General features: G+C 32.2%; 1 protein-coding gene across 1 annotated transcript; it reads left to right on the forward strand.

Moving 5' to 3' along the window:
• The first annotated feature begins 17,904 nt into the window (after nucleotides 1-17,904).
• Nucleotides 17,905-22,962, forward strand: LOC145630903 (uncharacterized). Its single transcript, XM_081683028.1, has 4 exons — nucleotides 17,905-18,303; nucleotides 19,078-19,424; nucleotides 20,185-20,264; nucleotides 22,447-22,962. The coding sequence occupies exons 1-4, from the start codon at nucleotides 18,060-18,062 to the stop codon at nucleotides 22,889-22,891; spliced, it is 1,116 nt and encodes a 371-aa protein (XP_081539154.1). The 5' UTR covers nucleotides 17,905-18,059; the 3' UTR covers nucleotides 22,892-22,962.
• Nucleotides 22,963-24,777: the final 1,815 nt, after the last annotated feature.

The following is a 24,777-nucleotide window of genomic DNA, read 5'->3' on the forward strand; positions in this document are numbered from 1 at the left end:
CAAGATGATGAGGGGGGTAATTACATGATGCACGGTGCAAATTTGGAGGGGGAGTTGCCAATTTAAGATAACTCTACAACCCGGTTGCGGGGACAACAGCCCAGCCGTAACCAGACTGCGGACTATTCTGTCCATCCCCCTACTGACCAGCCAGCACCCGCAGGAAGGCAGCTGGCCTCCTCTCCCCTTGCCACTGGTCAGCCCGCTGGAAAACCAGCGCCTGTTGGCCAGATCAGTGGCTGCTCTGTTCTGCCGCAGCATCATAACAACGCCCAGCCAGCCAGTGCTGGGCAGCAAGCATCCCAGCCTGGTCTGGTTGGGCAGCCCACCATGGCCACCGCTGTTGGGCAGTCTGTACCCCATTCAGTCGGTGGTGGTTAATGATGGTTGTTCGCCATCTTTTGGTTCGTTTGATGATGGTTTTCGGCCGAGCACTGTGGTTGAGCAAGAAATCGTCGACGATAATATTTTTATTAATTCGGAATACTTGATGGGGAGTTTGTCAGATAATTTGGGACGTTGTCCTCGTTCGTGGCATCGAAATTATGTTACTCACACTATTATTACTGAAAATATAGACCCATCTACATTAACTGTCGTCCCTCCTTAATCACATTCCTCGGGTCAACCTTTCCATATAGCTTGTCATGTTGAATATAATTGTTTTTCTAACAGACACAGGTTTTTTTTGGCAACGATCACTAAGGGAAAGAAATCTTCTTCATTCAAAGAGGTGGTTAAAGACGTCGGTTGGCGTAAGGCTATGCAAGATGAGATTGATGCTCTAGAACGTAATGGCACATGGACCGTTGTGGATCTTCCTCCAGGCAAGAGGGCTATTGGTAGTGGTTGGGTGTATAAAATCAAGTACACCGATAAATCGAAGGTGGAACGTCTCAAGGCTCGTTTGGTTGTTCATGGCAACCGACAAGTTGAAGGTGTTGATTATAATGAGACGTTTGCTCCTGTTGCAAATATGGGTATGGTACGTATTTTGTTAGTTGTTGCTGTATCTTTGAATTAGGAGTTACATCAGATGGATGTTTATAATGCTTTTCTTCATGGTGATTTGGATGAAGAAGTGTATATGCAGTTTCCTCCAGGGTACGGTACTTCGACACCTGGAAAAGTTTGCATGTTGCGGAAGTCTTTATATGGCTTGAAATAAGCCCCAAGACAGTGGTTCTCAAAGTTGTCTAGTGCTTTGCGAGCTTTTGGGTTTAAAAACTCATATGCTGATTACTCCCTATTTAGTTATGTAGAAGGCAGTGTCTCTTTGCATGTTCTTGTATATGCCTGACTTGATTATCGCAGGCTCCTCTCATGATGCTATTGTTAGGTTCAAAGCCTATTTGTGCAAATGCTTCTATATGAAGGATTTGGGTTTGCTTAAGTATTTCTTAGGCATTGAAGTTTCTAGGAGTCCGAAGGGCATCTTTCTTTCTCAACGAAAGTATGCTCTTGATATTTTGACTGAGGCAGGAATGTTGGGTTGTAAACCCATTGATACTCTAATGGAGCAGAATCATTGTCTTGCACATGCTCTGGTGAGCCGTTCACTCAACTGGGACAGTATCGTCGTTTGGTTGGCCGTTTGGTATATTTGTCGGTCACTCGACCGGAGTTGAGTTATTCAGTGCATGTTTTGGCACAGTTTTTTAGTGTTCCACAGGTTTCACATTGGGATGCGGCCATTCATGTCTTGCGCTACCTTAAAGGTAGTCCATGACAAGGCATTTTGTTGCGACCTACGATGGATTTACGCTTGACGACGTTTTGTGATAGTGATTGGGCGGCGTGTCTGTTGACTCAACGTTCTTTGTCAGGTTATTTTGTGTTCTTTGGTCGTTCCCTTGTTTCTTGGAAGACTAAGAAACAGCCTACCGTAGCCTTATGCTCGTTTGAAGCCGAATACAGGTCTATGGCTCTTACTTCTCGTGAGTTGAAATGGTTGAAACAGTTGTTGTTTGTTCTTCGTGTTAAGCATTCAAAGCCTATGCAGTTGTTTTGTGATAATCAGTTGGCTTTGCATATAGCTAAGAATCCGGTATTTTATGAACGTACGAATCATATTAAGGTAGACTGTCATTTTGTTCGTGATGATTTAATAAACGGTAATATTTCTACCTCCTATATTTCGACAGGTCATCAGTTGACATATATTTTAACCAAGGCTCTTGCTCGTCAGCAGTTTGGTTTTTTATTACTCAAGTTGGGCATTCGCGATTTGCATGCTCCAACTTAAGGGGAAGTATTAGAGTCGGTTTGGCTATATTTGTTAATATTGTATTTATGTTAAGTTTATCTTGTTAGGAGTTTCAGGCAAGTTGGGTTTTCGATTGTATTGTGTATTTATTTGTGAGTATTATCAATGCAAAAGGGGAAGCCGTTTTCTCCAATATTTCCCTAAGTTTAACAGGGGAAGGTATTTATCTTTTTTGTTGTTGTTGTTTTTTTTTTTTTTTTTTTTTTTTTTTTTTTTTTTTTTTTTTTTTTTTTTTTTTGCAAAAAACCACCTTTAAAAAAAACATGGTAATTAACCACCTATTTACTGTAGACAGCTACTTTTGGACTCTTATCCCGAAAGGAAGTGCGATGATGTTACAAAAATCCGTTCTTCATGCTAGATCAAAGTTGAAGTGTTTATGTACTATGAAAAGAATTATGAAGTAAGTTAAAACCCATATTTGAGACCAATTTATCTTAGAGCCTTGTCCGATTACTAATTAGGCCTAAAACATGTTCATACATGTTTAAACTTGATTAATAACGGACCCTAATGCGTCAAATGCAATTATTGGATCCAATGGAACCTACATTGTTGAAAAACCGAGCCACACTGATGAACCAACTATCAAATTCCCATAAAAGGCCTATACATATGGATATCCCTTTCAAAGATCTTTCCAAAGGTATATTAAAAGCCCAATTCCGAGCCAAAACGAAGAAGTTATGATCATAACACTAAACCGGGCCCTAAAACCGACACCATTGCACTCCAACGGACATAAATTTTGATCCATAACATATTTTAACCTAATTCTAACGTCATTGGAAAGTAGACATTCATATCTTTCTATTGATATCTCACACGCCTTAATCCGACTCCGCAATCAAAAGTTATGGAAGTTTTAAAGACGCGCTTTCGTATAAGGCAAACCGCAAACTAGCGCAACTCAATCAGTTGCGCGCGCCTGGAGCGCGCGACTCATTGAGATGCGCGCGGCACCTAGCGCGACTCAGAGAGTTGCGCGCGCCACCTGAAGGCGCGGCTCTAGAACCCTAAACCTTGATCCCTGCGCCTATAAATAGGGGTCTTCGTTCAGCATTACGAGGACCGAAAATTTAGAATTAAAACCCTAGTATTCTCAAAACCCTAATCTCTCAACTTTTCTTACTATCATACTACTTTTTCTTCTCTCTTCCCAAATACTTTCTAACTCTAATTGAATCCATTGAAGTCCTTGGAGGTACAAAGAAGAAAGAAAGTCCATAAACACATTAAACGGAGATTTAACATAAAAGAAGAACGGTTGGTTTCCTGAGCACTTAGATAAATCACTTTTCTTTTATTGTTTAAATAACTTTAATCAAATAAATAGTGTTGTTTGATTACTTTAAACAAACTTTTAATTAATTAATTCACATAGTATTCTTTTGTTAATCAAGAATAGAATTTGATAATTAATTGTTGTTTTATCACTTAAGACAAGGCGAATATTGTTTATTTTGTTCTTTTTCACGAATATTGCTTTACAAAGAATAACGACTTTTGCAATGTAATTCCTACGTGATTAATGCTTGTAAATAAAATCAACTAACTCAATTTTAGGTATCGCGTTGCATATATTGTTTGGTGATGAAATTGTGAAAAAGGAAGATCTAGTAGAGGCCGCACTAGGGCTAGAATAGCGATTCCTCCTTAAAAGGAACGTTATTTTAGTACCCTCGCTCCCGAACTCATTTCTATTTTATGTATACCAATTTGGGTATGGGTAAACTTACGATTTGTGCTAATTATCCCTTGAACTCTACTTGGGAGAAAGACATGAACGAGGTTTATGAGTTTTCCTAAAACTCATTGGCGACTCCCTACTTGTTTCTTATAAAAAAGTGTGATGACAAGATCAATTCTAATTCAAAGTCCCCCAAATAGGCGGGAATTCAAATCCTACTACACCTTAACAAGTGTAAAGTCCTAGGCTTTAAGCGACCATGGGCATCTAAGGAAGGACCCCCTTACGATGGGATCACCCTCCTTACATTTACAAAAAATGTTGCAAGTTACCACCTAGTGTCGGAAAAGAAGAGTTGGCCCATTACTCTGGCGTTGATCCCCATCACGTGCTATATACGTGACCTTAAATGACCCTCTCTATTTCTCCCTCCCGTCATAAGTCACAACTATACTCACCTGAATAAATGGAGGGCATCCAACAATAATCACCGCCATCAAAACTACCACTCCACCACCGATGTAAAGTCGTCAACCAATGGCTACCCACCACTGCCATCACTCATCTTTCCAAAGCAAGCTTAGATTCTTTCTTTCTCTCCTCTCTTTCTCCCAATTTCTACCATTTCTAGGGTTTCATTACAGCTTCAAATTCAATTTTTTTTACATTCCATTCGCAAAATCAAATACCCAGTAAGTGAATTAATCAAAGAAGAAGATGTAAATCAAATTCTAACAATATTACAAATTTCGATAGATACATGGATCCCAAATTTAAAGGCTACTCATAAAGATCATTATTGTTCTAGCATTATCTCTCATTCTTCTTCCCCAATTTACTTTGCTCATCTCAAACTAACCCTAATTTATCGATTTCGCAAAAATAAATAGGTAACTAATAGAGAAGAGACGAAGAAGAAGATGAACAGAGAAGAATGAAAAACAGAAGAAAGAGAAAGGCAAAAAAAAACTTAATTACTTGAATTATTATGAAGCAGCAGCAACCAATAATGGAGGAGATGCGAGGAAGAAGGAGCAGGGAAGAAGAGAAAGAAAGAAGAAAGAGGAATAAGGGAGAACAACTGAGAAATTAAAGAAGGAAAAAAACAGAATAAAGGAGGGAGGTCTCACACACGTGATAAAGGGTCAACGCCGGAGTCTTTGATCAAATACTCACTTTCCGACGTCAGGCGTTAAGTTGCAACATCTTTTTATAAAGCGGTGGTCTCCTGAAATTTTTTTTATAAGGTGGTTAATTGCAAAAAATGATATACTACCTCCGGTCCAAATTACTCGCAACTTTGGGGTATTATTTGTGAGATATAAAATATTCCAAAGTTGCGAGTAATTTAGACCGGAGGTAGTATAAAAAGTAGTTTTATACAAAATTTCCTTAATAATAAATATCTAGATGGTAAATCAAGAAAAAACAGAGGTAATAATTAAAAATGAACTAGCCTTCTAGCTAGTGCAATGCACGAGTTGTTTATAGGTATACAATATATTTTTTTATAATATGATTATATTGGAAAATGAATAGTTTTTAAAGGCAAAGGGCTGAAAATTAAATGTAATGGTAGAAAATATTAAGTTGGGCGAGGGAAAGTGTACCAAACAACATTCAAACATGTATTGAATTAAAGCCATTTTTTTAAAATGATAAAGGGGATTTGAAAAAGAAAATGTTAAATGAAATGACATATGGCATCGGTGAAAAGAAGTTTACATGTGGCTGATGTTGATTTGTGTTTTTAAATACTAAGTATAAATATAGATATAGATTTATTACATTGGATATTACAAATGAAACAATTTAAAAACGGATAGAATAATATATTATAATTAAAATGACAATACCTGTCATTTTTAAACTTAAAAATTTATATACTCCGTATATAGAATATCTCAGTTTACAAATAACATACAGAGTATACACTTGTAGTTTGATGGAAAAAAAAAACCTAAATATAACTTCAAAGATATGACTTTCGATCCTGCAATAATCCAAAACTAGTGTTAATTACTACTTCTTTGAATTATGAAATTAATTGAACTTATCTTTGCTAAATTGAGACCGTAGGAAATTTAATGAAATTAATATGCTTATTAAAATTTAAGGGTGTTTGGTTAGTGACTTTTTAATAGTTTTTTTTATTGTTTTTATTTGGTGAATAGCCTAATAAAATAATTACGAGTAAACAACCTTTTCATTTCGTAGAGATGAGATGCATAAATTGGGGTTTCGTAATGATTGGATTCGTAGGGTGATGCATGGATTGTATTTCGAGTGTCTCTTTTTCTTATAAGGTGAATGGTGAAATTTTGGGGTCTGTGATTCCGTCGAGAGGCCTTCGTCAAAGTGACCCAATTTCTCCCTACTTATTTTTATTGTGTTATGATGCTCTCTCTGGTCTTATTTCCAAAGTAGCACGGGAGAAGAAAATTAGTGGGGCGAGAGTTTGCCATTCTGCTCTTAGGGTGTCTCATCTCTTTTTTGCCGATGATAGTATTCTTTTTGCAAAAGCTACTCTGTAGCAATGTTAAAAAAAATAGTTGAAATTATCAGTTCGTACAAAAGAGCATCTTGTCAGAAAGTCAATTTGAGTAAGACAAAATTCGCTTTAAGAAAATATGTCAGTGTCGAAAGGAGGAAGGAGATTATTGATACTTTGGGTGTTCGTGAAGTGGAGAGACATGAGAAGTATTTAGGTCTTCCAATTATGATCGGGAAGTCCAAAAAAGCAATTTTCACTTGTTTGAAGGAAAGAATATGGAAGAAATTAAATGGGTGGAAGGAACTATTACTTTCCAAACCGGGGAAAGAAGTGTTGATCAAGGCCGTAGCCCAGACAATCCCTACATATATGATGAGCTTGTTTAAGATTCCGGATGGATTGATTGATGAAATTAATTCATTATTATGCCGGTTTTGGAGGGGTTTAAGGGAAAATGAGAGGTAGTTACATTGGCAAAGTTGGGAGAGGTTGTGCATTCCAAAGGCTAAAGGAGGGATGGGTTTTCGTGACCTTAAATGCTTCAACCAAGCACACCTTGCAAAGCAAAACTGGCGGCTCAGTAATGGTTCTTCTTTGCTCCACCAAATTCTTAAAGCTCGTTATTTTAAGCACTCAATTGTTTTTGAGGCTTTTGAGGGGATACGATCCAAGTTTCACTTGTAGAAGTATGTGGTGTGGTGTGGGGGAGGGGGGCTAAGGGGCATTTAAGGGATGTCCTTACATGGAGGGTTGGTGATAAGGGTTTCGGGTTTGGAAAGATACATGGGTGATGCATGATGGGAAGCCTATTTTGTTGCCTATTTTAGATGGGGTGGAGGAGAATATGTTGGTGAGGGAGTTGATTTATGAAGGTGGCGAGAAGTAGGATGCTGTAAAGGTGAATTCGTTGGTGGTCTAGTGGACATTGTAATGGGAGAAAAAATATAGGCAGTCCCTCTTCCGTGTGTAAGACGTAGTGATGTGATGTTTTAGTGGCAAGCAAAAAATGGTTTACTCTATAAGATCAGGGTATTGGCTGACAAAAGGAGGAGAAGGGAGTGAGCTAGCTAGTATCCCTGATGATGAGGTTTGGCGAATGGTATGGAGTACTCATGGGCCACCAAAGCTTCAACACTTTCTATGGAGTGAGATGAAGGGTAATCTTGCAATCAAGAATAGGCTCATCCAGTGTCACATCTCTAATGATGCTTCCTGTCAAATTTGTGGTCACCATGATGAAACAATATGGTATGCTCTTATGGAATGTGTTGTGACTGTTGCAATTTTGGGGTGCAGTGACTTAAAATCAAATCTTGTTGATGCTTTAACTCACTCTTTTGCTGATTATGGGCATGGTTGTACAGAAAGTGTAATGGTGAGGTGTTGTGTACCATGGCTGCATTGATGTGGGCAGCATGGCGCTGTAGAAACCTCACCATTTTTTAGAATGAAAGGTCAAATGTGGTGTTTCTTGCGTCTAGTTATTTCCAACTTGTTCAAGACTATCAGTCTTACGCTACAAAGGTGTTTCATACATTTGCAAATGTTCTAGAGTCTCACATTATTACTAACTGGAGTTCCCCCCCCCCAAACAAATACAATCAAGATCAATGTGGATAGATGCTCATGTGCCAACTGGTGGCTTTGCTCTCAGGGTTGTGTGTAGGGATGGTGAAGGAAAAATTATTACAATAGCAAAGAGAAGGCAGCAATTAAATGCCTCACCTGATATTGTGGAAGCTCTTGCAGTTTGCTGTGGTCTCCAACTTACTTATAGGCTGGGGTAATCTCGAATATTGGTGGAATCGGACGCCATCAATGTAGTCAAGGATATGAAGTCAAAGGAGGTGGGTCATTCACCCATTTTTTTTTCCATATATGGTGATATTGGCATCAATAGAGCTAAGTTTTGTACTTTTTCACATATTAAAAGATCATGTAATATGGTGGCTCATCTTGTAGCAAGATGGGACACAGGTGAGAATGTGGAACTTGTACGTTTGTGCTCCTTTCTCCAAAGTATTTTAACTTTGGCGGAAATGGAATTGATTTAATTTTATGAATAAAAGCTCTATCTTTCCTTCAAAAAAAACCTTTTCATCTCGCAGAAAAGTTGGCTTATTAACTACATTGAAAAAGGTTGTTTGGAGTTGATTTTGGCTTTTGGATTATGGATATAATTAGCTAATTTATTAATTATTAAGAAAAAAAAATATATTCTATTAAAAAAAAAAAGAAAAAAAAATATTAATTAATCTCTTTTTTGGTATTGTTAAATATAAATTTGCATTATTATAGGCATAAAGCCAAAAAACTAACAATTGATTATTTTACCAAATATTTTTTATTTGTTCAAATAGCAATAACTGACTAAGGTCCCGTTGTTTAGAGCTTCTCTACTATGCTCTACAATGCTTAGTCCTACTCTACTCTACTTTAATTTGCTCTACTCTGCTCTGCCTTGCTCTACTTAAAACTAATAATGAATAATGAATGATAATAATAATGATGATGATGATGATGATGATGATGATGATAGTGGTAGTGGTAGTGCGTGGTAGTGGTAGTGGTAGTGGTGGTGGTAGTAGTAGTGGTAGTGGTAGTAGTAGTGGTGGTGGTGGTGGTGGTGCAGCAGTAGCAATAGCGGTAGCAGTAGGAGTAGGAGTAGCAGTAGGAGCAGCAGCAGCAGCAGTAACAGTAGGAGTAGCAGCAGTAGAAGTAGGAGTAGTAGTAGCAGCAGCAGCAGTAGTAGTAGTTAAAGATAATAACATAAATAGAAACAGCAACAGTAGCAACAACAACAACAACAACAATAATGAAATCTGGTCGTCTCTGCTATGCTCTGCTTTTCTGAGGTCTTCTCTACTTTTCTGAGATCTTCTCTGCTCTGCTTTGCCCAGAAACTCAGAAGAACAGGGTCTAATAACTAACAACCAATCGATCCCTTTTTTTTTTCCTTTACCATACTTTACTTCACTTATCTAACCGATGACGTAATTATATAAATTATGTTCAAGAAAACTGTATTTGAAACCATTACGTGGAGACCCTTGTTTCCACTTCATTTCTTTGGTTGATCATATAAGGGAAATCAAGTAAAAAAAACTGACATCCTAAAACAAATTATATGAAACTCATATATACGAAGTATAATATACTTCGTATCTTCATTCCAAGAAAATTATTTACTAAGCAATAAAAAAGAATTCGGCTTGATGTCCATGCTACATATGGAAAGAATATGCTCATAATTGATTTGATGACTACAAAACCAGGTAAAATAAATTCAATATGATTTTTCCATGTCTGGTAGATGAAAAGAATGACTTGCCTAAATTTGTTTGATGTCTACAAATTCAAGCCCAATCAATTCAATATATGCCAAACTACTAGCTATTAAGTATCATCGAAATAATTAGTTTTGGTCAAGTCTTAGAAACATGTTGAGTTGAACAAGTTGAGTGCACTATTGCAAATTGTCAATTTGTTTTCAAAGATATAATTAGTTTTATCTTTTAATGATTAAATGAAGAACAAAATTGAATTGAGAGAATATTAATTTCACAACCAACCTAGAGCGTTTTTCTCTGACAACTAATTGCTTCAATCAATAGTAGCACTATAATGAAACTAAACCCCATCTTTTGAAAAGGTTTTGTAACTTCCACTCATTCACTCAAGTCATGTGCTTTGTAATAGTATCAAGCTACCAACATCACATCAAGAGTTAATATTATCATTACTCCTAATGAGGATTAAACAATAGTTATAAAGTTCATCATATTCGAATAATAAACTTAAATTTTGGGTAAGTCATTCTTTTTGTAGGTCCGCATGTTGGTAATTAGCTGGTAACTGGTTGATAAAATTGATTATATTAACTGATTTGTCTGAATAGTTGCATTAAATGTTTTTACTAACTATTTAAAATACTACGTATGTAAATTTATAAACACCAAAGTATTTAAATGTAGCTCAAAACAACCATTTAGACAAATCGATATATATAGTGACAATCGACCAATCGGTATGTTCATTTTGAGTTATGGTCAAGTTTATAGTGACAATCGATATATATAGTGACAATCGACCAATTGGTATGTTCATTTTGAGTTATGGTCAAGTTTATATTAGTCTATGGTTAATGAGTCTATTGATACAATTTCTTTTTGAGTTACGGAGTAACATTCAAGTTTCTCACCCATTAGCTAATTTTATTGCAAAATATACACTAATTTTGACCTAATTAATTTGTTTTTGGCTCATATTGGTTGCAGATCTTTCAATCACTTTTAGCTCATCTAGTTTTGGGTACAACTCATATATGTATTTAGAGAATTTAATTTTAAATCATTAAAGTAATCGAAATTCTATCTTCATCACTATATCAAACTTTATTTCCAAGCATCACTAATCTTAATTGTTTCTCAAACCAAAACGACAAAAAGAGAATAAAAATTGTAAGCACTAAATGACATAATTAAGATACAGAATCAGCATGTACTTAAATTAATTAAGACTTCAATTATGAAAGAATATGAATAATTAAGTGATTAATAAGTTGGTTAATTATATAGTCAACGAACCCAAATGTAACAACGAAACAAAAAAAAAATCGTAATTGTGTAAACAATCATTTCATTGGGTAGCTACGTTTGGACAATATGATTGAGGCTTCACCTTGTGATAATAGAGAAATAATAATGAAAAAAAGATTTAAGTTATGATAATGCTAGGTTAAAGTTGATAATAAGGTTAGGTTTTCTAATATTCTTAGATGATGATGATCAACATCGCATTCCATATGTAGTTATCATTCCCCCATTTTTGGGCACTAATTTCATGAGTATTGCAATCAATTTGTCCCGACGATGGATGTAATCATGTTGCCTCTAGCCTTCTAGGGGGGGTATATACAGGATCTCATAAACTCTCCTTTTTCTCACTTGCCTATAGAGAGCACCTCTTCATCCTCTATGTATTTATTACGGAATACTATTGTGGTCAAAATTATTAAATTTCCTATCTCGTTAAAAGATTTTTTTAAGACAATCACGGTTAAAATAAGAAAATTCGTAGAGATTAATGGATATGAACTGTGAGTAATTTTCTTGAACATTTCTAAATGGAATTGGTAAAAGCTAACAAACATCCCGGAGACGCTTGATAAGATGATTAAAAATAGAAATATTGAATTAAAATAAACATTAATAATACCAATTGATGCGTGATTTTGGTATGCTTTTCTAAATTAATGCTACTCAAGGAAATATATTAAACTCTTAACTAATGCCCCATGGTCTACTCGTTAGCAAGATCATTCTTAATTAATTATTTAAATTTTTTTACATAAACTAATTTTGAGATAAAAATAATAATTGAAACCAACCCACAATAAAAAAAATTAAAGCTATATATGATAGAGTACATTAGTTATCATCATTTTTTTTAAAAATATTACATTAATTAGTCAAGTCAAGAATTTTCATCAAACTTATAAATTTTTTTTGTATGAGACACATTTATGAATGATCATGAGTTCAGAAAATATTTAATAGATAAAATTTCCACAGGTGACTTTGAGTGTTTTGAGGTTTATAATGAGATAACTTTTGATGTTAAGTTGCATGAGAAATTATTGTAAGTTCGCAATACATACGATTTGTTCAAATTTCATTAAAGAATTTTATGCAAAACCTTTAATTTCGCACTTGAACATTCAAATGGCGATTTGTAGGATTCTTTAATTATTCTGAGCGGCCTTCGTAAGAAAGAAGGTTCACTCGAAGCCGAGCATAAATTGTATTGTATCCGTTGTGTTAGAGATAATATCGGAAAATATATGTGTTTATACAATACCATGACAAATTATTTATGAGAGAGAATAGAATGACTTGATTATTATTCATCAATAGGTAGAATATTTATACAATACCTACGAACATAAGATAGGAAACAATATTCCTAAAAGATATACTACCATAATCATAAACCCTAAGGATATATTCTCTAAATAATATCTTAACATAAGTATCCTAAATATATTATTCTCCTAATAAGATCAATACGGAAAATATATCACACATATATTTTCCGATATTATCTCTAACACGTTGGCAGGATGTTTTATTGTATCCGTTGTTTGTTTTTTTAAGTCTTTAGCTTATTATAATGTGCATGTTTGTAAGTGTATAGTATGTACTTGATAATAATTAATATTTGTATCTTTAATTATACACTAGTAAAAATAAAATAAAATAAAAATTTGATGTTCTTTAAGCAATTACGGAGTTTTTAGTATGATTCAAACAATATCTTACATTAATTTAAAAGGTTCTCTCAAATTTTAGATAGTTACAAGATTATTCTAAATAAAACATTTAAAAAAAAATTAAAAGTAAATAAAAGTAAAAAAAATAAAATTAAAATTAAAAAAATAAAACTAAAAATTAAAAAAAGAAAATAAAAAAGAAAAAGCAACGAGAGTGCATTATTCTTGGTTAACCTTCAAAGAAGATTATTACGTGTTTAATTTATTGATTGAAATTGGATGATCCTTTTTGTCGCCTTGGTTGCAAAAAGGTGAAGGCAAAGTATAGCTAAGCTAGCTAGCTAGCATATGTAGGATTGTAGGAAATGTTACGAAGGAAATAAAGTTCCTATGACTCTAGATAATACAGTTAGTAAAATGTTGTTTGAAATGGAATTTTACAAATTACTATTTTTCATCAAACATGCGGACTCTACTTCGTTCAAGTCATTCCTAAAAATATCCACTTTGATTTGGAACTTGTGATCGACTCACAAATTTCAAGTGTTTATCAATTTTGGGTAAACTCTAATATTCTATTTCGCTTCCAATGCAGGATGCAATGAGTAAATTAGACGCTACCAATATGAGTCATTTTGCACGTAAACAGTTGCATGGTCATATATACGTTGCCATTATAAGGCATATGGATGAATTTAAAGAATAGCTAGGAATGAAATTACGTTGTGCATCTTATTATGAAGGAAAACATTCTCTGATCGTGCCTAAAATTTGTTATATACCAATCACTCCATATAGCTTAACTATTCATTTCTAGAAGCGAGTCCGATTAAGAAATAAAAAGGGGCTTTCTCACTTAAAAAACATTAGATAATATTCAACATCTTGAACAAATTCATTTTACTAATCAATAGGATGACTTATTTTTTCAGATATATGACACAAAATTATTACATGCATCTATTTTGTGTATGAATTCAACGAAGAATAGTCTTCTATTACTCTTTATATTAACAACTAGTACGATTTATCTCATTCTTTCAAGCTTCCAATTATTATTAATCAATAAAAGGATGATAATGATTATCATGTTAACAAATTAAAAAAAGTTAATCAATTCTTGATAATATATCTTTATGAAATATAAGCGTTAGGTGCAAGGTTTTCTGTCGTAATTAGCGTTTCTACTACTCATATCGTTGACTTCGGTTCCAAAGAAGGTTTGATAAGACCCTAAATTTTTACTATGAGTGCTAGAAAAAGTGACCAAGTCATACGAAAATAATCTAAGGTCCAAATCATTAGCAAGACTAGATTTGCTGATTGACATAGTCTAACATAACTTGATTCGTTTTTTGTTACCTTTAAGCTTTAGGTGAGAGGAAAAGACAACAAAGTCTAGTTGTGTATTAGCTTAGATTATTGCTCTCTTAGCTTAGTCATATGTGTATCGGTAAAATTTACGTATGCGTAAAGAATATATGGGATAGTTAATTTAATGTTTATTGGGTTATGTTGGAACTTATATATAGACCATATGTTACAAATAGTATTAGCTAAACTTATACTGTGTATGTATGTATTTTATTTTATTTGGATTTATTGACCTTTATTTTATTTTATTTTATACGAGTTAATATGAGCTTATTGATTCTTTGCCTAATCTTACACGAGTTTAATAATTTTTAAAAATTGAAAAAAAAATAAGTTGAAATAAGCCTAGAAGGTTGCACCCTCTATGTCTACTTTCCACAAAATGATGAATTGTTATATATATTCCATAAGAACTTTGACCTCCAAGCTAAGTTTGGTCTAGTGGTAAGATTGTCACCTTCCAACCTTGGGGGTTCAATCCTCAATAAAAGTGGGGATCCCTTACCCTTCCCCCTCACTCTCAAAATATCTAATCCGTAAATACTGAACCAAAAAAACTGTGAGCGTTGAGGTACGGTCAGGATCTTTCTCCTTACTTTAAAAATAAAATAAAATAAAAAGAAAGAAATAAAGAACTTTGACCTCCCACAATTTACCAAACAATTGCAAGTTATTGCAATTTATAAGAAATAGAAAACTTCAAGGGCAAACCAATTTTTATGGAATTGATATTTTCTACATTCAACTAAATTATACTTATCTGAACTTATCTAATCTGGTTTGATCTGATCTAATTTGGTCTGGTTTGATCTGACCTTAATGTCATATTTGACCAAACTTTAATCTTAAATACACGATAATCTATACGAAATAAATACATCAAGTGGGGTGTAGTATAGTTAGATTCGTAATAATGTGCATTTTATTAATATGTGATTTTCATAATTTTTTCATTACGAAATTAAAGATATTTAGCGATAAAAAAACTGCACATAAAACGATGATCTGAACTTATTTTTTCCGAAATAAGTAAAAATAAGGTGAACTAAACAACACCTGGTTTTCTCACTTTACATGCAACCTAAAATAATCACCAAGAATATTTGCAACTTGTTCATATCAAAATTGAAAGATCGAAATGGGTCCGTATGTGTAATAATCACCAAGATTATTTATACATACCACATTAATTTATTTTATTGTAATGAATAAATATATTACGTATTTCATTTTCAATTCAAATGTAGGACTTAGCTTGTAATTCTCCTGCATGCTTATGTATTTATAACAGTAAGTAATAAGTATGTAGTAGATGGTCTAATGGTCAAGCACTTTTTCGATCTCTTCCATCATATTATTATTATCATCATACCATAATATATAAGTATATAACATGTCCAACTTTTTGGTTGTACGTATATCATTTATCAGTAAGGCTCAAGTTTGAAGTTTGGCTTTAAAGAAAAACTTTTCGTATGTATTATACTAGCCGGAGATGGAAGAAAGATTTTCTACAGTGGTTGATGATGGCGGCCATAGATATTTTTTTTTTAGACATGGGTCGGCAAAACTAGTTGTAGTTGTTGACTATTAGCTTTTGAGTAGCTGTGAGCTGTCAAGTAGTAGTTGTTGGAGGTCAACTGTCAAGGTAGTGGTTCATACTATGAGTGTTCGGTAAAAGTAGCGATAGAAAATATAAAATACAGTTATTGTTATTATTATTATTATTAGTAGTAGTAGTAGTAGTAGTGTGATGTGTTATGTATCATAGTTTGATAATTTTAAATAGTATATAGTATAATATATATTGCTAATAAATAATCAATTTAAAAACTAAGATAGAAAACAAATACTCCTCATAATGAAAGGGGAAAAAAAAAGAAAAAATGATATGGAAAAGAAAATTTTGATATTATGGTTGACCGAAACAAATAAAATTGAGTCAAAAAGATAAAAACATAAAAATAAAAAGTTCATTAGAAAAAAAAATAAAATAAAACAAAAACAAAATAAATAAGGTTGAACGCTTCTTTACAATTTCAAAAGCTATCTTTTTTAGCGTTCAACAACAGTTACTTAAAAACTACATTTATCTCTAATAGCTACTTAAAACACTACTTCACCAAACACTAATATTATTTTAAGGTAGTATTTTGACCAAGCTAAGTCTAAAAGCTACACAACTACCTTAAAAGCTAATGCTATACAATGGTGGTAGTGCTGCTAGTCATGGATGATATTTCATTTATTTGCATATAATAATGACTTATAAGCCATAATGATTAATTAATCAAATATACAAAAACTTAACATATAGCATGCTATGTCTAATGATAAACTCGATTTCAATCAATGAGGTCCTGACCTAGTGATTAAGATTTAGGTCCTATGTATTATAGGCTATAGGTTTAAATTCCCCATTACCTTATACAACTTGTGGTTAGGGATAGCAATGTGTCGGGTTAAATGGGATATCCGCTCCATCCCCACCCCATCCCTGGGCGGGGATGGAGAGAGGTTTGGCGGGTGACGGGACGGGGATGATTATAAAATTTGTACCCGCCATGGGTGATGGGGCGGCGGGTATGGATTTTAGAGTAGACCCGCCCCATGCCCGCACCATATTTCCTTTAAAAGAGTTTAAAATTTATGAAACTTTATGTTCCCTAAGGTTCAATAAGCTTGAATAGTAAAAGTCTTATTTTGAACTAATTTGATATAATTGTCATTAATGTGATATAATACAACATCATGACCATAGGTTTGGGACGGTTTTTGGGCGAGTATGAGGTGGGTATGGACAATTGAATGAACAATCATGACCAAATATTAACTGTGAATGTACAATTGAACACTAAGCTAGGAAATAAAATCAAATGGTTTAAATAATTTTTTAAATTATAAAAGGATTTATCAGCCAAGATATTAAAACAATAATGTATGACCAATAGGATTTATTGGCCAAGATATTAGGACAATAATGAATATTATAGTGATTTATTTCCTTATATATTTGATTATGTTGAGAAAAATCATCATATATATCATTTTTTTTTTTACAGAAATGTGTTCTTGTCAATGATACTCTTACCAATTCTGTAGAATATTGTATTTTATAAAATATATCCTGCAGATATTCACACAAATAATTCCAACAAGATCTTTGTGGCCATTTTTTTTTTTTTGTGCCCAATTGTAATTGGGCTGAAATCAATCTAATTATTGATGTTATTATCAATTATAATTATTCTTACACATTGATGATTCTATTCAAACTTATCCAAATTCTAATAGTCTTAAAAATGTAAAGATCTTTATGAATACACAAATTTGAAGAAAATCTTTCTCTATACTTAGATGTATATTTAAAAAAAAAAAAAAAGAAAAGAAAGTATAGGTGTATAAATAATTCACATGTAAGGAATGCTATGATAAGATCTAGTCACTCCAAAACCATGCAATTGAAGTAATAATGTCCCATTAAAAAAATCACTCACTCCATAATTAAATTACAAAATTAAATAATTAAATTGGTACTACTTGTATTAGACAAAATGATTACTACCTAAGACTAAAAGTAATTATTCTTAATTATGAAAACGGTTGTCGTCGTAGAAGTGTATTTATATATATTCACGTGTGTTTGTCAAACAAGATTTGTCGGTCAATCTTTATGATTAAATATTTTTATACCATAAATAAAAATTCAATCAATAAAATAAAATGATACTACTCGTATAGTCGTATGTTATAAAAACAATAATAACATTACTACAAATATAATCACAATTGAATATAAATATATAAAAATAATACTTTTATATTATATAGTTTCCTATATATAAAGCAGACCCCTTTTAGGGGGGATTTGGTTGTGTAGACAAAAAAAAAACATTCAAAGTCTAGTCTTTTATCTCTCAACTTTCTCTCTCTAAAAATTTTTAAAAAAAAGAAAAAGAAAAAGATGGAGTTAGCATTGAGTTTGGGAAACAGAGGTGTAGAGAGTAACAGTGTGGGCTACTGCATGGGATCATCAAGATCAACGGCTGAGAAAGAGGAAGAAGATGATCAGAGAGAAATTAACGGTGGAGGTTCATCGTCGTCGTCAGATCCATCAAGGCTTCAGCTTGATCTGTTGCCTTTGTCGCCTGTTCCGCGTTCTATTCAACCACCTCCTCCTCTTCGCTTTCCTTGGCTTACTGATAATTGTAATTTTTCTTCCCTTCATTTTTTTTTTACCTCGGTTTTAAAATTCATTTTCATCATTTATGCAATTGCTGCAAATTTTTAATTTTTTTTTGAGGCACTGCAAGTTTTTAATTAATTTCAGACAATTTTTTTTTTTTTTTAAAAAAAAGACAAAGTCAAAATAAGTAGAAATATTCCCACCTAAAAAAACTTGTTACAATATTTGTTTTTATTCTAATTCTCCGTACATCTTAATTTTCTTTTCATTTTTTTCATACGGAGTATTATTTATGTAGATTTTTTTTTATATACTCCGTATAATTTTATTTTTATTTTATTTATTTATTTATTTATTTTCTATTTGGTACTCCGTAGTATTTACTTGAGTACTCCGTCTGAGTTACACCCGGACGTATAATAAAAAATTTCAATCTTCATTCGTCACTAAAAATTCTTCCTATTTTGACTGCGATGTCTTAAACAAAAAATTGTTTAGGAAAGATAGATATATTATTCACATAAATAAGAGCATATATATATTTTTTTTCTGCTAAGAAATTATATGTGTTTCCTAATTCTTTGATTGCTATTTGTCATTTTTTTTTTCTTTGGATACCTTTGAATTGAACCATGGTAAAACATTTAAGAAAAAATAAAAATAAAATAAATGACCAGTTATTTATGAGAGTTGACTTGTATATATGCACTTGGTAAAGTTTTTAGTGGGTTTATGAATCGGTAATCCAAAAATTTTGACTTTTGCAAGTTTATTTATTTTCATGTGGGACACACAGTGAGTTCTGAACCGGGTTCATCAGACGGACCGGGTTCTAAAATCATGGAGCCAAACCGGCGACCCGCGGTGGAGACTACGGCGGAGGAAGTGGAGGAACAATCATCTCCGAACAGCGGAACGTCGTCGTTTATGGAGTTTTCTCTATATACTAGTAATAATAATAATAAGAGAGGAAATGAAAATAATAATAATCACAATAATTATGGGCAAGAAATGATAGGGGCAACAACGTCAAAGGGAAGTGATGATGAAGAGAATGGATCCACTCGGAAAAAGCTTAGGCTTTCTAAGGAACAATCGGCTTTTCTTGAAGAGAGCTTTAAAGAGCACCATACTTTGAACCCTGTAAGTCAATTCTTCTTTCTCAATTCCGTTTTATTTAAATTCGATGACAGGAAGAACTTTTAGAGACGGAAAGAGTCTTGTTCTGTACCGTATAATCTACACCAATTAGAATTGAGTGTTTTTGTATTACACAAAAATTGTTTTATATTGAATGATGAAGGTTTGGTCCTTATGACCTATTGGAGCCTTTGCACCACTTAAATGGCATGCCTATTTTTATGAGAAGGTGGTTTGAGTCCAAATAAATTTTTAATTTTTATTTGTTTTTGACCAAAAAATATAAAAACATGGAGGTGGTGGTCCAAAATTCTCTACAATCAATAATTGTCAATTATTATATGTTGAAATTTGTGGATCATGCTTTATGGTACAAGCCTATCCTTTGTAATTATGAATTTGCACCTCCTTGTTTACTTTCAAATTATACGATTTGTATTAGAATTTGTCAATACTTTTATGTACTCTTTGCCATTTATTTATTTTGGTCAAAAAACATGCAAAGATTTCATTTAATAATGGTCGAGTGTGACATTTAGGATAAATTTATTAAGGTAGTACTACATACATAATCTTTAATCTGACTGGTCACTAGTCTACGGGTTTCGTTAATCATGGTGTTTATTTTTAGTTTCATATGGCCACCCACAATAACATTATCTGAATAACATACTTCCTCCGTTTTTTTTAATTACACAATAACGCCCTTCTAATTGCGATTGTAATCACCCATGTTTTGACAAATGTTACAAATGAATTGCAGAAGCAAAAACTTGCGTTGGCTAAGCAACTCAATCTTCGGCCTCGTCAAGTGGAAGTTTGGTTTCAGAATAGACGAGCCAGGTATTTATTTTTTAAATTTTAATAAATATTTTCTTTTTTGGGTAATCCGATAATAATATGAGACATCATCCAGCATTATTATTTTATCTAAAAAATGTCGTTACAATTCGTCTTTTCTTGTTGTCTTATTTGAATGAAATCTAAAGATGCTAAATCCAAAAAATTTACAGTTATCTTCTGACCCAAAATGTTTGAGGTTGAAATTAAATTTTCCATCTCACAAATCGTATTATTTTATTAATATAATTACCAGTATAATTTTGTAAATTGAACAGTGACACGTGTGATGAATCTTTATTACAAAGTAGGTTGCCAAAATCTAATCTTTATTGAATATAGGCTGCCAAAATCTTTTTTACTGCTTGACCTGTTCAATAGAACGAAAAAGTAAAATAAAGGTCAATTTTTAGATTGTTCACATGCTTTCTCTTGGTTTTTGGTCTTTTTTTTTTTCTACATTATAATTTTTAGTGATAGAGTAGTTTTATTAGGTTGCTATTATTTGAAATTATGTACATGTACCTTTTTTTTTTTTTTTTTTTTTTCAAGTTTTATATTTTTAGCTTGCTACTCTATAGGGCTAGTAAAAATCTTGCTTGAAGGACAGAAGGGTTGAATGGTAATACTAATGAAAATCTATGGTATTGAGCACAAATTTTCGGTTCGTAATTAGAAGATCGATGGTACTTTTAGTGGTTTGACCTAGAGTTGATTTGAAGTCTTGAACACTGATTTGTACATACATAATTCGAATTAACTCAACCTATTTAACTGGTGTAATTTGTTAGTATAGGTTGCTTTCAAAAGAAAAGTGCATTTAAGATCTATAAGGGTTAGAACTTAGAAATAGGCAAAAGGTTGGTAATTGGGACTTTGGGATGGACTTTGGCATGCAAGATTTTTATTTTTATTTTTTAAAATTTAATTTTTGTAAGGAAATATAATTGATAAATAGAGAAGGAACTTACCAAAAGAAGCAAAAACAATGAATAAAAGTAATGGGTAACCAATGACATTTTGTTAAATTAGTTAATTTTGAAAGTCTTATTCTTCAATGGTCAAAATACATTCTCCATCTACCAAAAGTCCCATCATTGTTTTGTTTATGAATTTGCTTCGATGGCAATTATGAAACATAATATATAGGCCCTACTATATTGGTCCATCCCAAAATAATTTCTTTTATCATATTGCTGCTCGTTTCTTTTTGTTCATGGAATTGATCACAAAATAATTACGGAGTAAGATTTAAGAATAATTACGGAGTATATTAATAAGGGTTAGATATATACAAAGTATAATACAAGTATTATGTAATACTAAGAATTGAATTACAAACATTAATAACGATTAATTTTGTTAATATCAAAGTCTCATATATGCAATTTAGTTACATATAAACATTAAAATGTACTCCGTACTAATTAATTTTAAAATGTAATCTGTTTGTTTAATGTTGTTCTGTGTACAAGAAGACTTTAAGGGTCTGTTTTGATTTATTGAGCTGAGCTGAACTAATCTTATTAGAGCTGAACTGAACTGAATATTTTATGAGAGAAAGAAATTAAAAACTGAAATGCACTGAATAAGTTGGAGAGAACAGAAGGAAAAAAAAATATATGAAACAATAAAATAACATTTTTTTAGGACCATGTATCATTTTCTTAATAAAACAAGAAAAATGTTATACATAGCCCTTATAAGTAATAAATTTACACTTAAAAATATTAAAAAGTTAAGAAATCATAAAAACATAAACACTAATTACGCTGATTTACGCGTGTTTTTGTCATGAATTCCTAAATTTATACAATTTTCATGAGTATATTTAATACTTATATATAGCCCTTAGGGCTACAATCCTACATAAAGCATTGCCTATAAAACAATAATTATATTCCATTGTTTTAAGTTTTTTCAAAATTATGCTATATTTCTCCAATGATATTTATGTCTGGTTGTAAGGTCAGATCATAAAGTATAGCTGTTGAAAGCAAATCTTTGTGTTATATTCATTGGGATATGATATGATATACTCCTTACTTTACAATCTGCTATTGTCTATACTCTATACTCTATGCATATTTATATTCATTATTATTGTATTATTTATTACTCCGTATAATTAAATAAAAAGGAAAAAAAACAGTTGGAATGAATGTGGGAATTAAAAATGACACAGGACGAAGCTGAAGCAGACAGAGGTAGATTGCGAGTATTTAAAGAGGTGCTGTGAGACGTTGACAGAAGAGAACAGGAGATTACAAAAGGAGCTTCAGGAATTAAGAGCCTTGAAAACTTCACAGCCTTTCTACATGCAACTTCCTGCTACTACTCTTACTATGTGCCCTTCTTGTGAGCGTGTGGCCCCTACTTCTACTACTACGTCCACCCCCACTGTCGCTGCCTCTGCCCCTGCCCCTGCCCCGGCTACTCCTACCTCCGTTGTCGCTAAGCCCACCGCTGCTGTTACTGTCGCCACTAATGGCACCGCCGCTGCTTCGGGGGATAATAATGCTAGTACTAATAATGATCATGATGATGATAATGTTACCTTGTCTCTTGGTAAGCCTAAGGTGTCCATGTTGCCCTTTTCTAATGGTAAAGCTCATCAGGCTGCTTCATGAATCATGAGATCATGTACTGGCTATTTTAGCCTTTTTTTTTCATGTACAAAAAATGAGGGTTTTTTTTCCTTCTTTCTTTAATTTCTAGAACAAAAAAATTCTTTTTTTTTTTTTTTTGTTTTTTTGGTTGGATTCTTTTTAATTGTGATGATGATAGCTTCAATATTGTTTGTTGCTTGATTGGATGGATTGCTAGTTTGTGACCTTGTAGAGAATTTAGATGCTTTAAAGTTGGAAAAAGAAAACAAAAGATTAGTGATATGACAAGAGTGTTCTTAGTCTTACAATATTAACTTTCATTAGGAAATTATGTTATCCCTTGGAATTTTGGCTTTTTAGGGGTTTTTTCATCATGATGCTCCCTTTGTAATTTAGTAATTTACCCATGATGTTATAGTTACTAATTTCAAATCAAGGCTTTCAGCTTTTGGCTATTTCGAAGCCTTTGAACTATTAGGAATACTAAAATACTACTCTCTTTATGTTTTAATAAGTGTTATAATTTGACCAAATACGCATGTCGAGACACAATTTTAATCATTAATTTATCTTAATTTATGTTAGTAATATTATAGGAAAATTGATATTATAAAAGTATAAATTATAATGAATCCAATAATGTATTATACAATAACATTTGTTTTTTTATATACTAGTAAATTAATCAAGTCAAAACCATTATATAAATAGTAAAAAAAGTCAAACTGTAATACTTATCGAAACACAGAGAGTACAAGTAGTTTTGAGATGATTTAAAAAAACCGTCATGTGTAAAAACACTATTTGTATTATTTTGATTAAATGTAAAGTTGTACTTAGTAATTTTTCACTAAATTATTGTCTCTAAAAAATGTACTTAATTATTTCACAATATGAAGTGGAGATACTTTCAATATATAAGATTGGCAAAAGTTGGGTTTTTTTAGTTATGTGAACTTTCCTAAATTAAAAAAGTTAATTTGATTTTGAGCAAGATGTTTACTTAAAAATAATTTTGTAATTAGTAGATAGCTGAATGAGCAAATTGGTGTTTACATATTACCATAAACCATTTATGTATTAACACATACTAATACACAAATAATTTGTAATAAGAATAAGGTGTCGTTGACTTCACCTTATTTTTGCTAAATTGAAATTAATTTTTAATGAAATGAAATTATTTTTGCTAAACTTAAATTATTTTTGCTAAATTGAAATTATTTTCACTAATTTTCTGGTTTTTTTTCCTTTAAGTTTAGTGATTTTTATTAACATAAAATTATATTTACTGAAATGAAATTATTTTTGTTAAACTGAACTTATTTTTATTAAACTGAAATTATTTTTATTGAATATTATTTTTTAAGGTGAAGTAAACGAGATCTTGCTCCATGTCTCCATACATAATGATATAAATAGAAATACAGTAACATTGTATATTTTGTTTACACATTAAAACTAAAATTATTATTTTTAAGTTTAGGGAATGTGTTTCATGATAAACTATGTCTTCTTAATATTGTCCTATCTATTCATAGTATATACTTGGGTTGTAGGATTTTAATAACCTTTTCAAGTGAAGTGTTTTTATGAATGAGAATGAGTTTAAATCTTACTTTGAAGATTTGTTACTGTCTCTGTTTCTTATATTTAAAAATGTAATCAAAGTAATTATAGTGTGTTCCATTCACCTTTTTACTTATCTGAATTTAGGACATACTATCTTCAGTTTATTTTCAGTTCAACTCTAATAAGTTCAGTTCAGTTCTTATCTTAATTTCCTTCTCTCATAAAATATTCAGTTCAGTTCAGTTCAGCTCCAATAAGTTCAGTTCAACTTAGTTCGATCAATCAGAACAGACCCTTATTAGATCTTATTAAAATTTATTTTATTAGTTGTAATT

This window comes from Chenopodium album, chromosome 5 (genome assembly GCF_948465745.1).
Source record: "Chenopodium album chromosome 5, dcCheAlbu1.1, whole genome shotgun sequence".
Taxonomy (NCBI): domain Eukaryota; kingdom Viridiplantae; phylum Streptophyta; class Magnoliopsida; order Caryophyllales; family Amaranthaceae; genus Chenopodium; species Chenopodium album.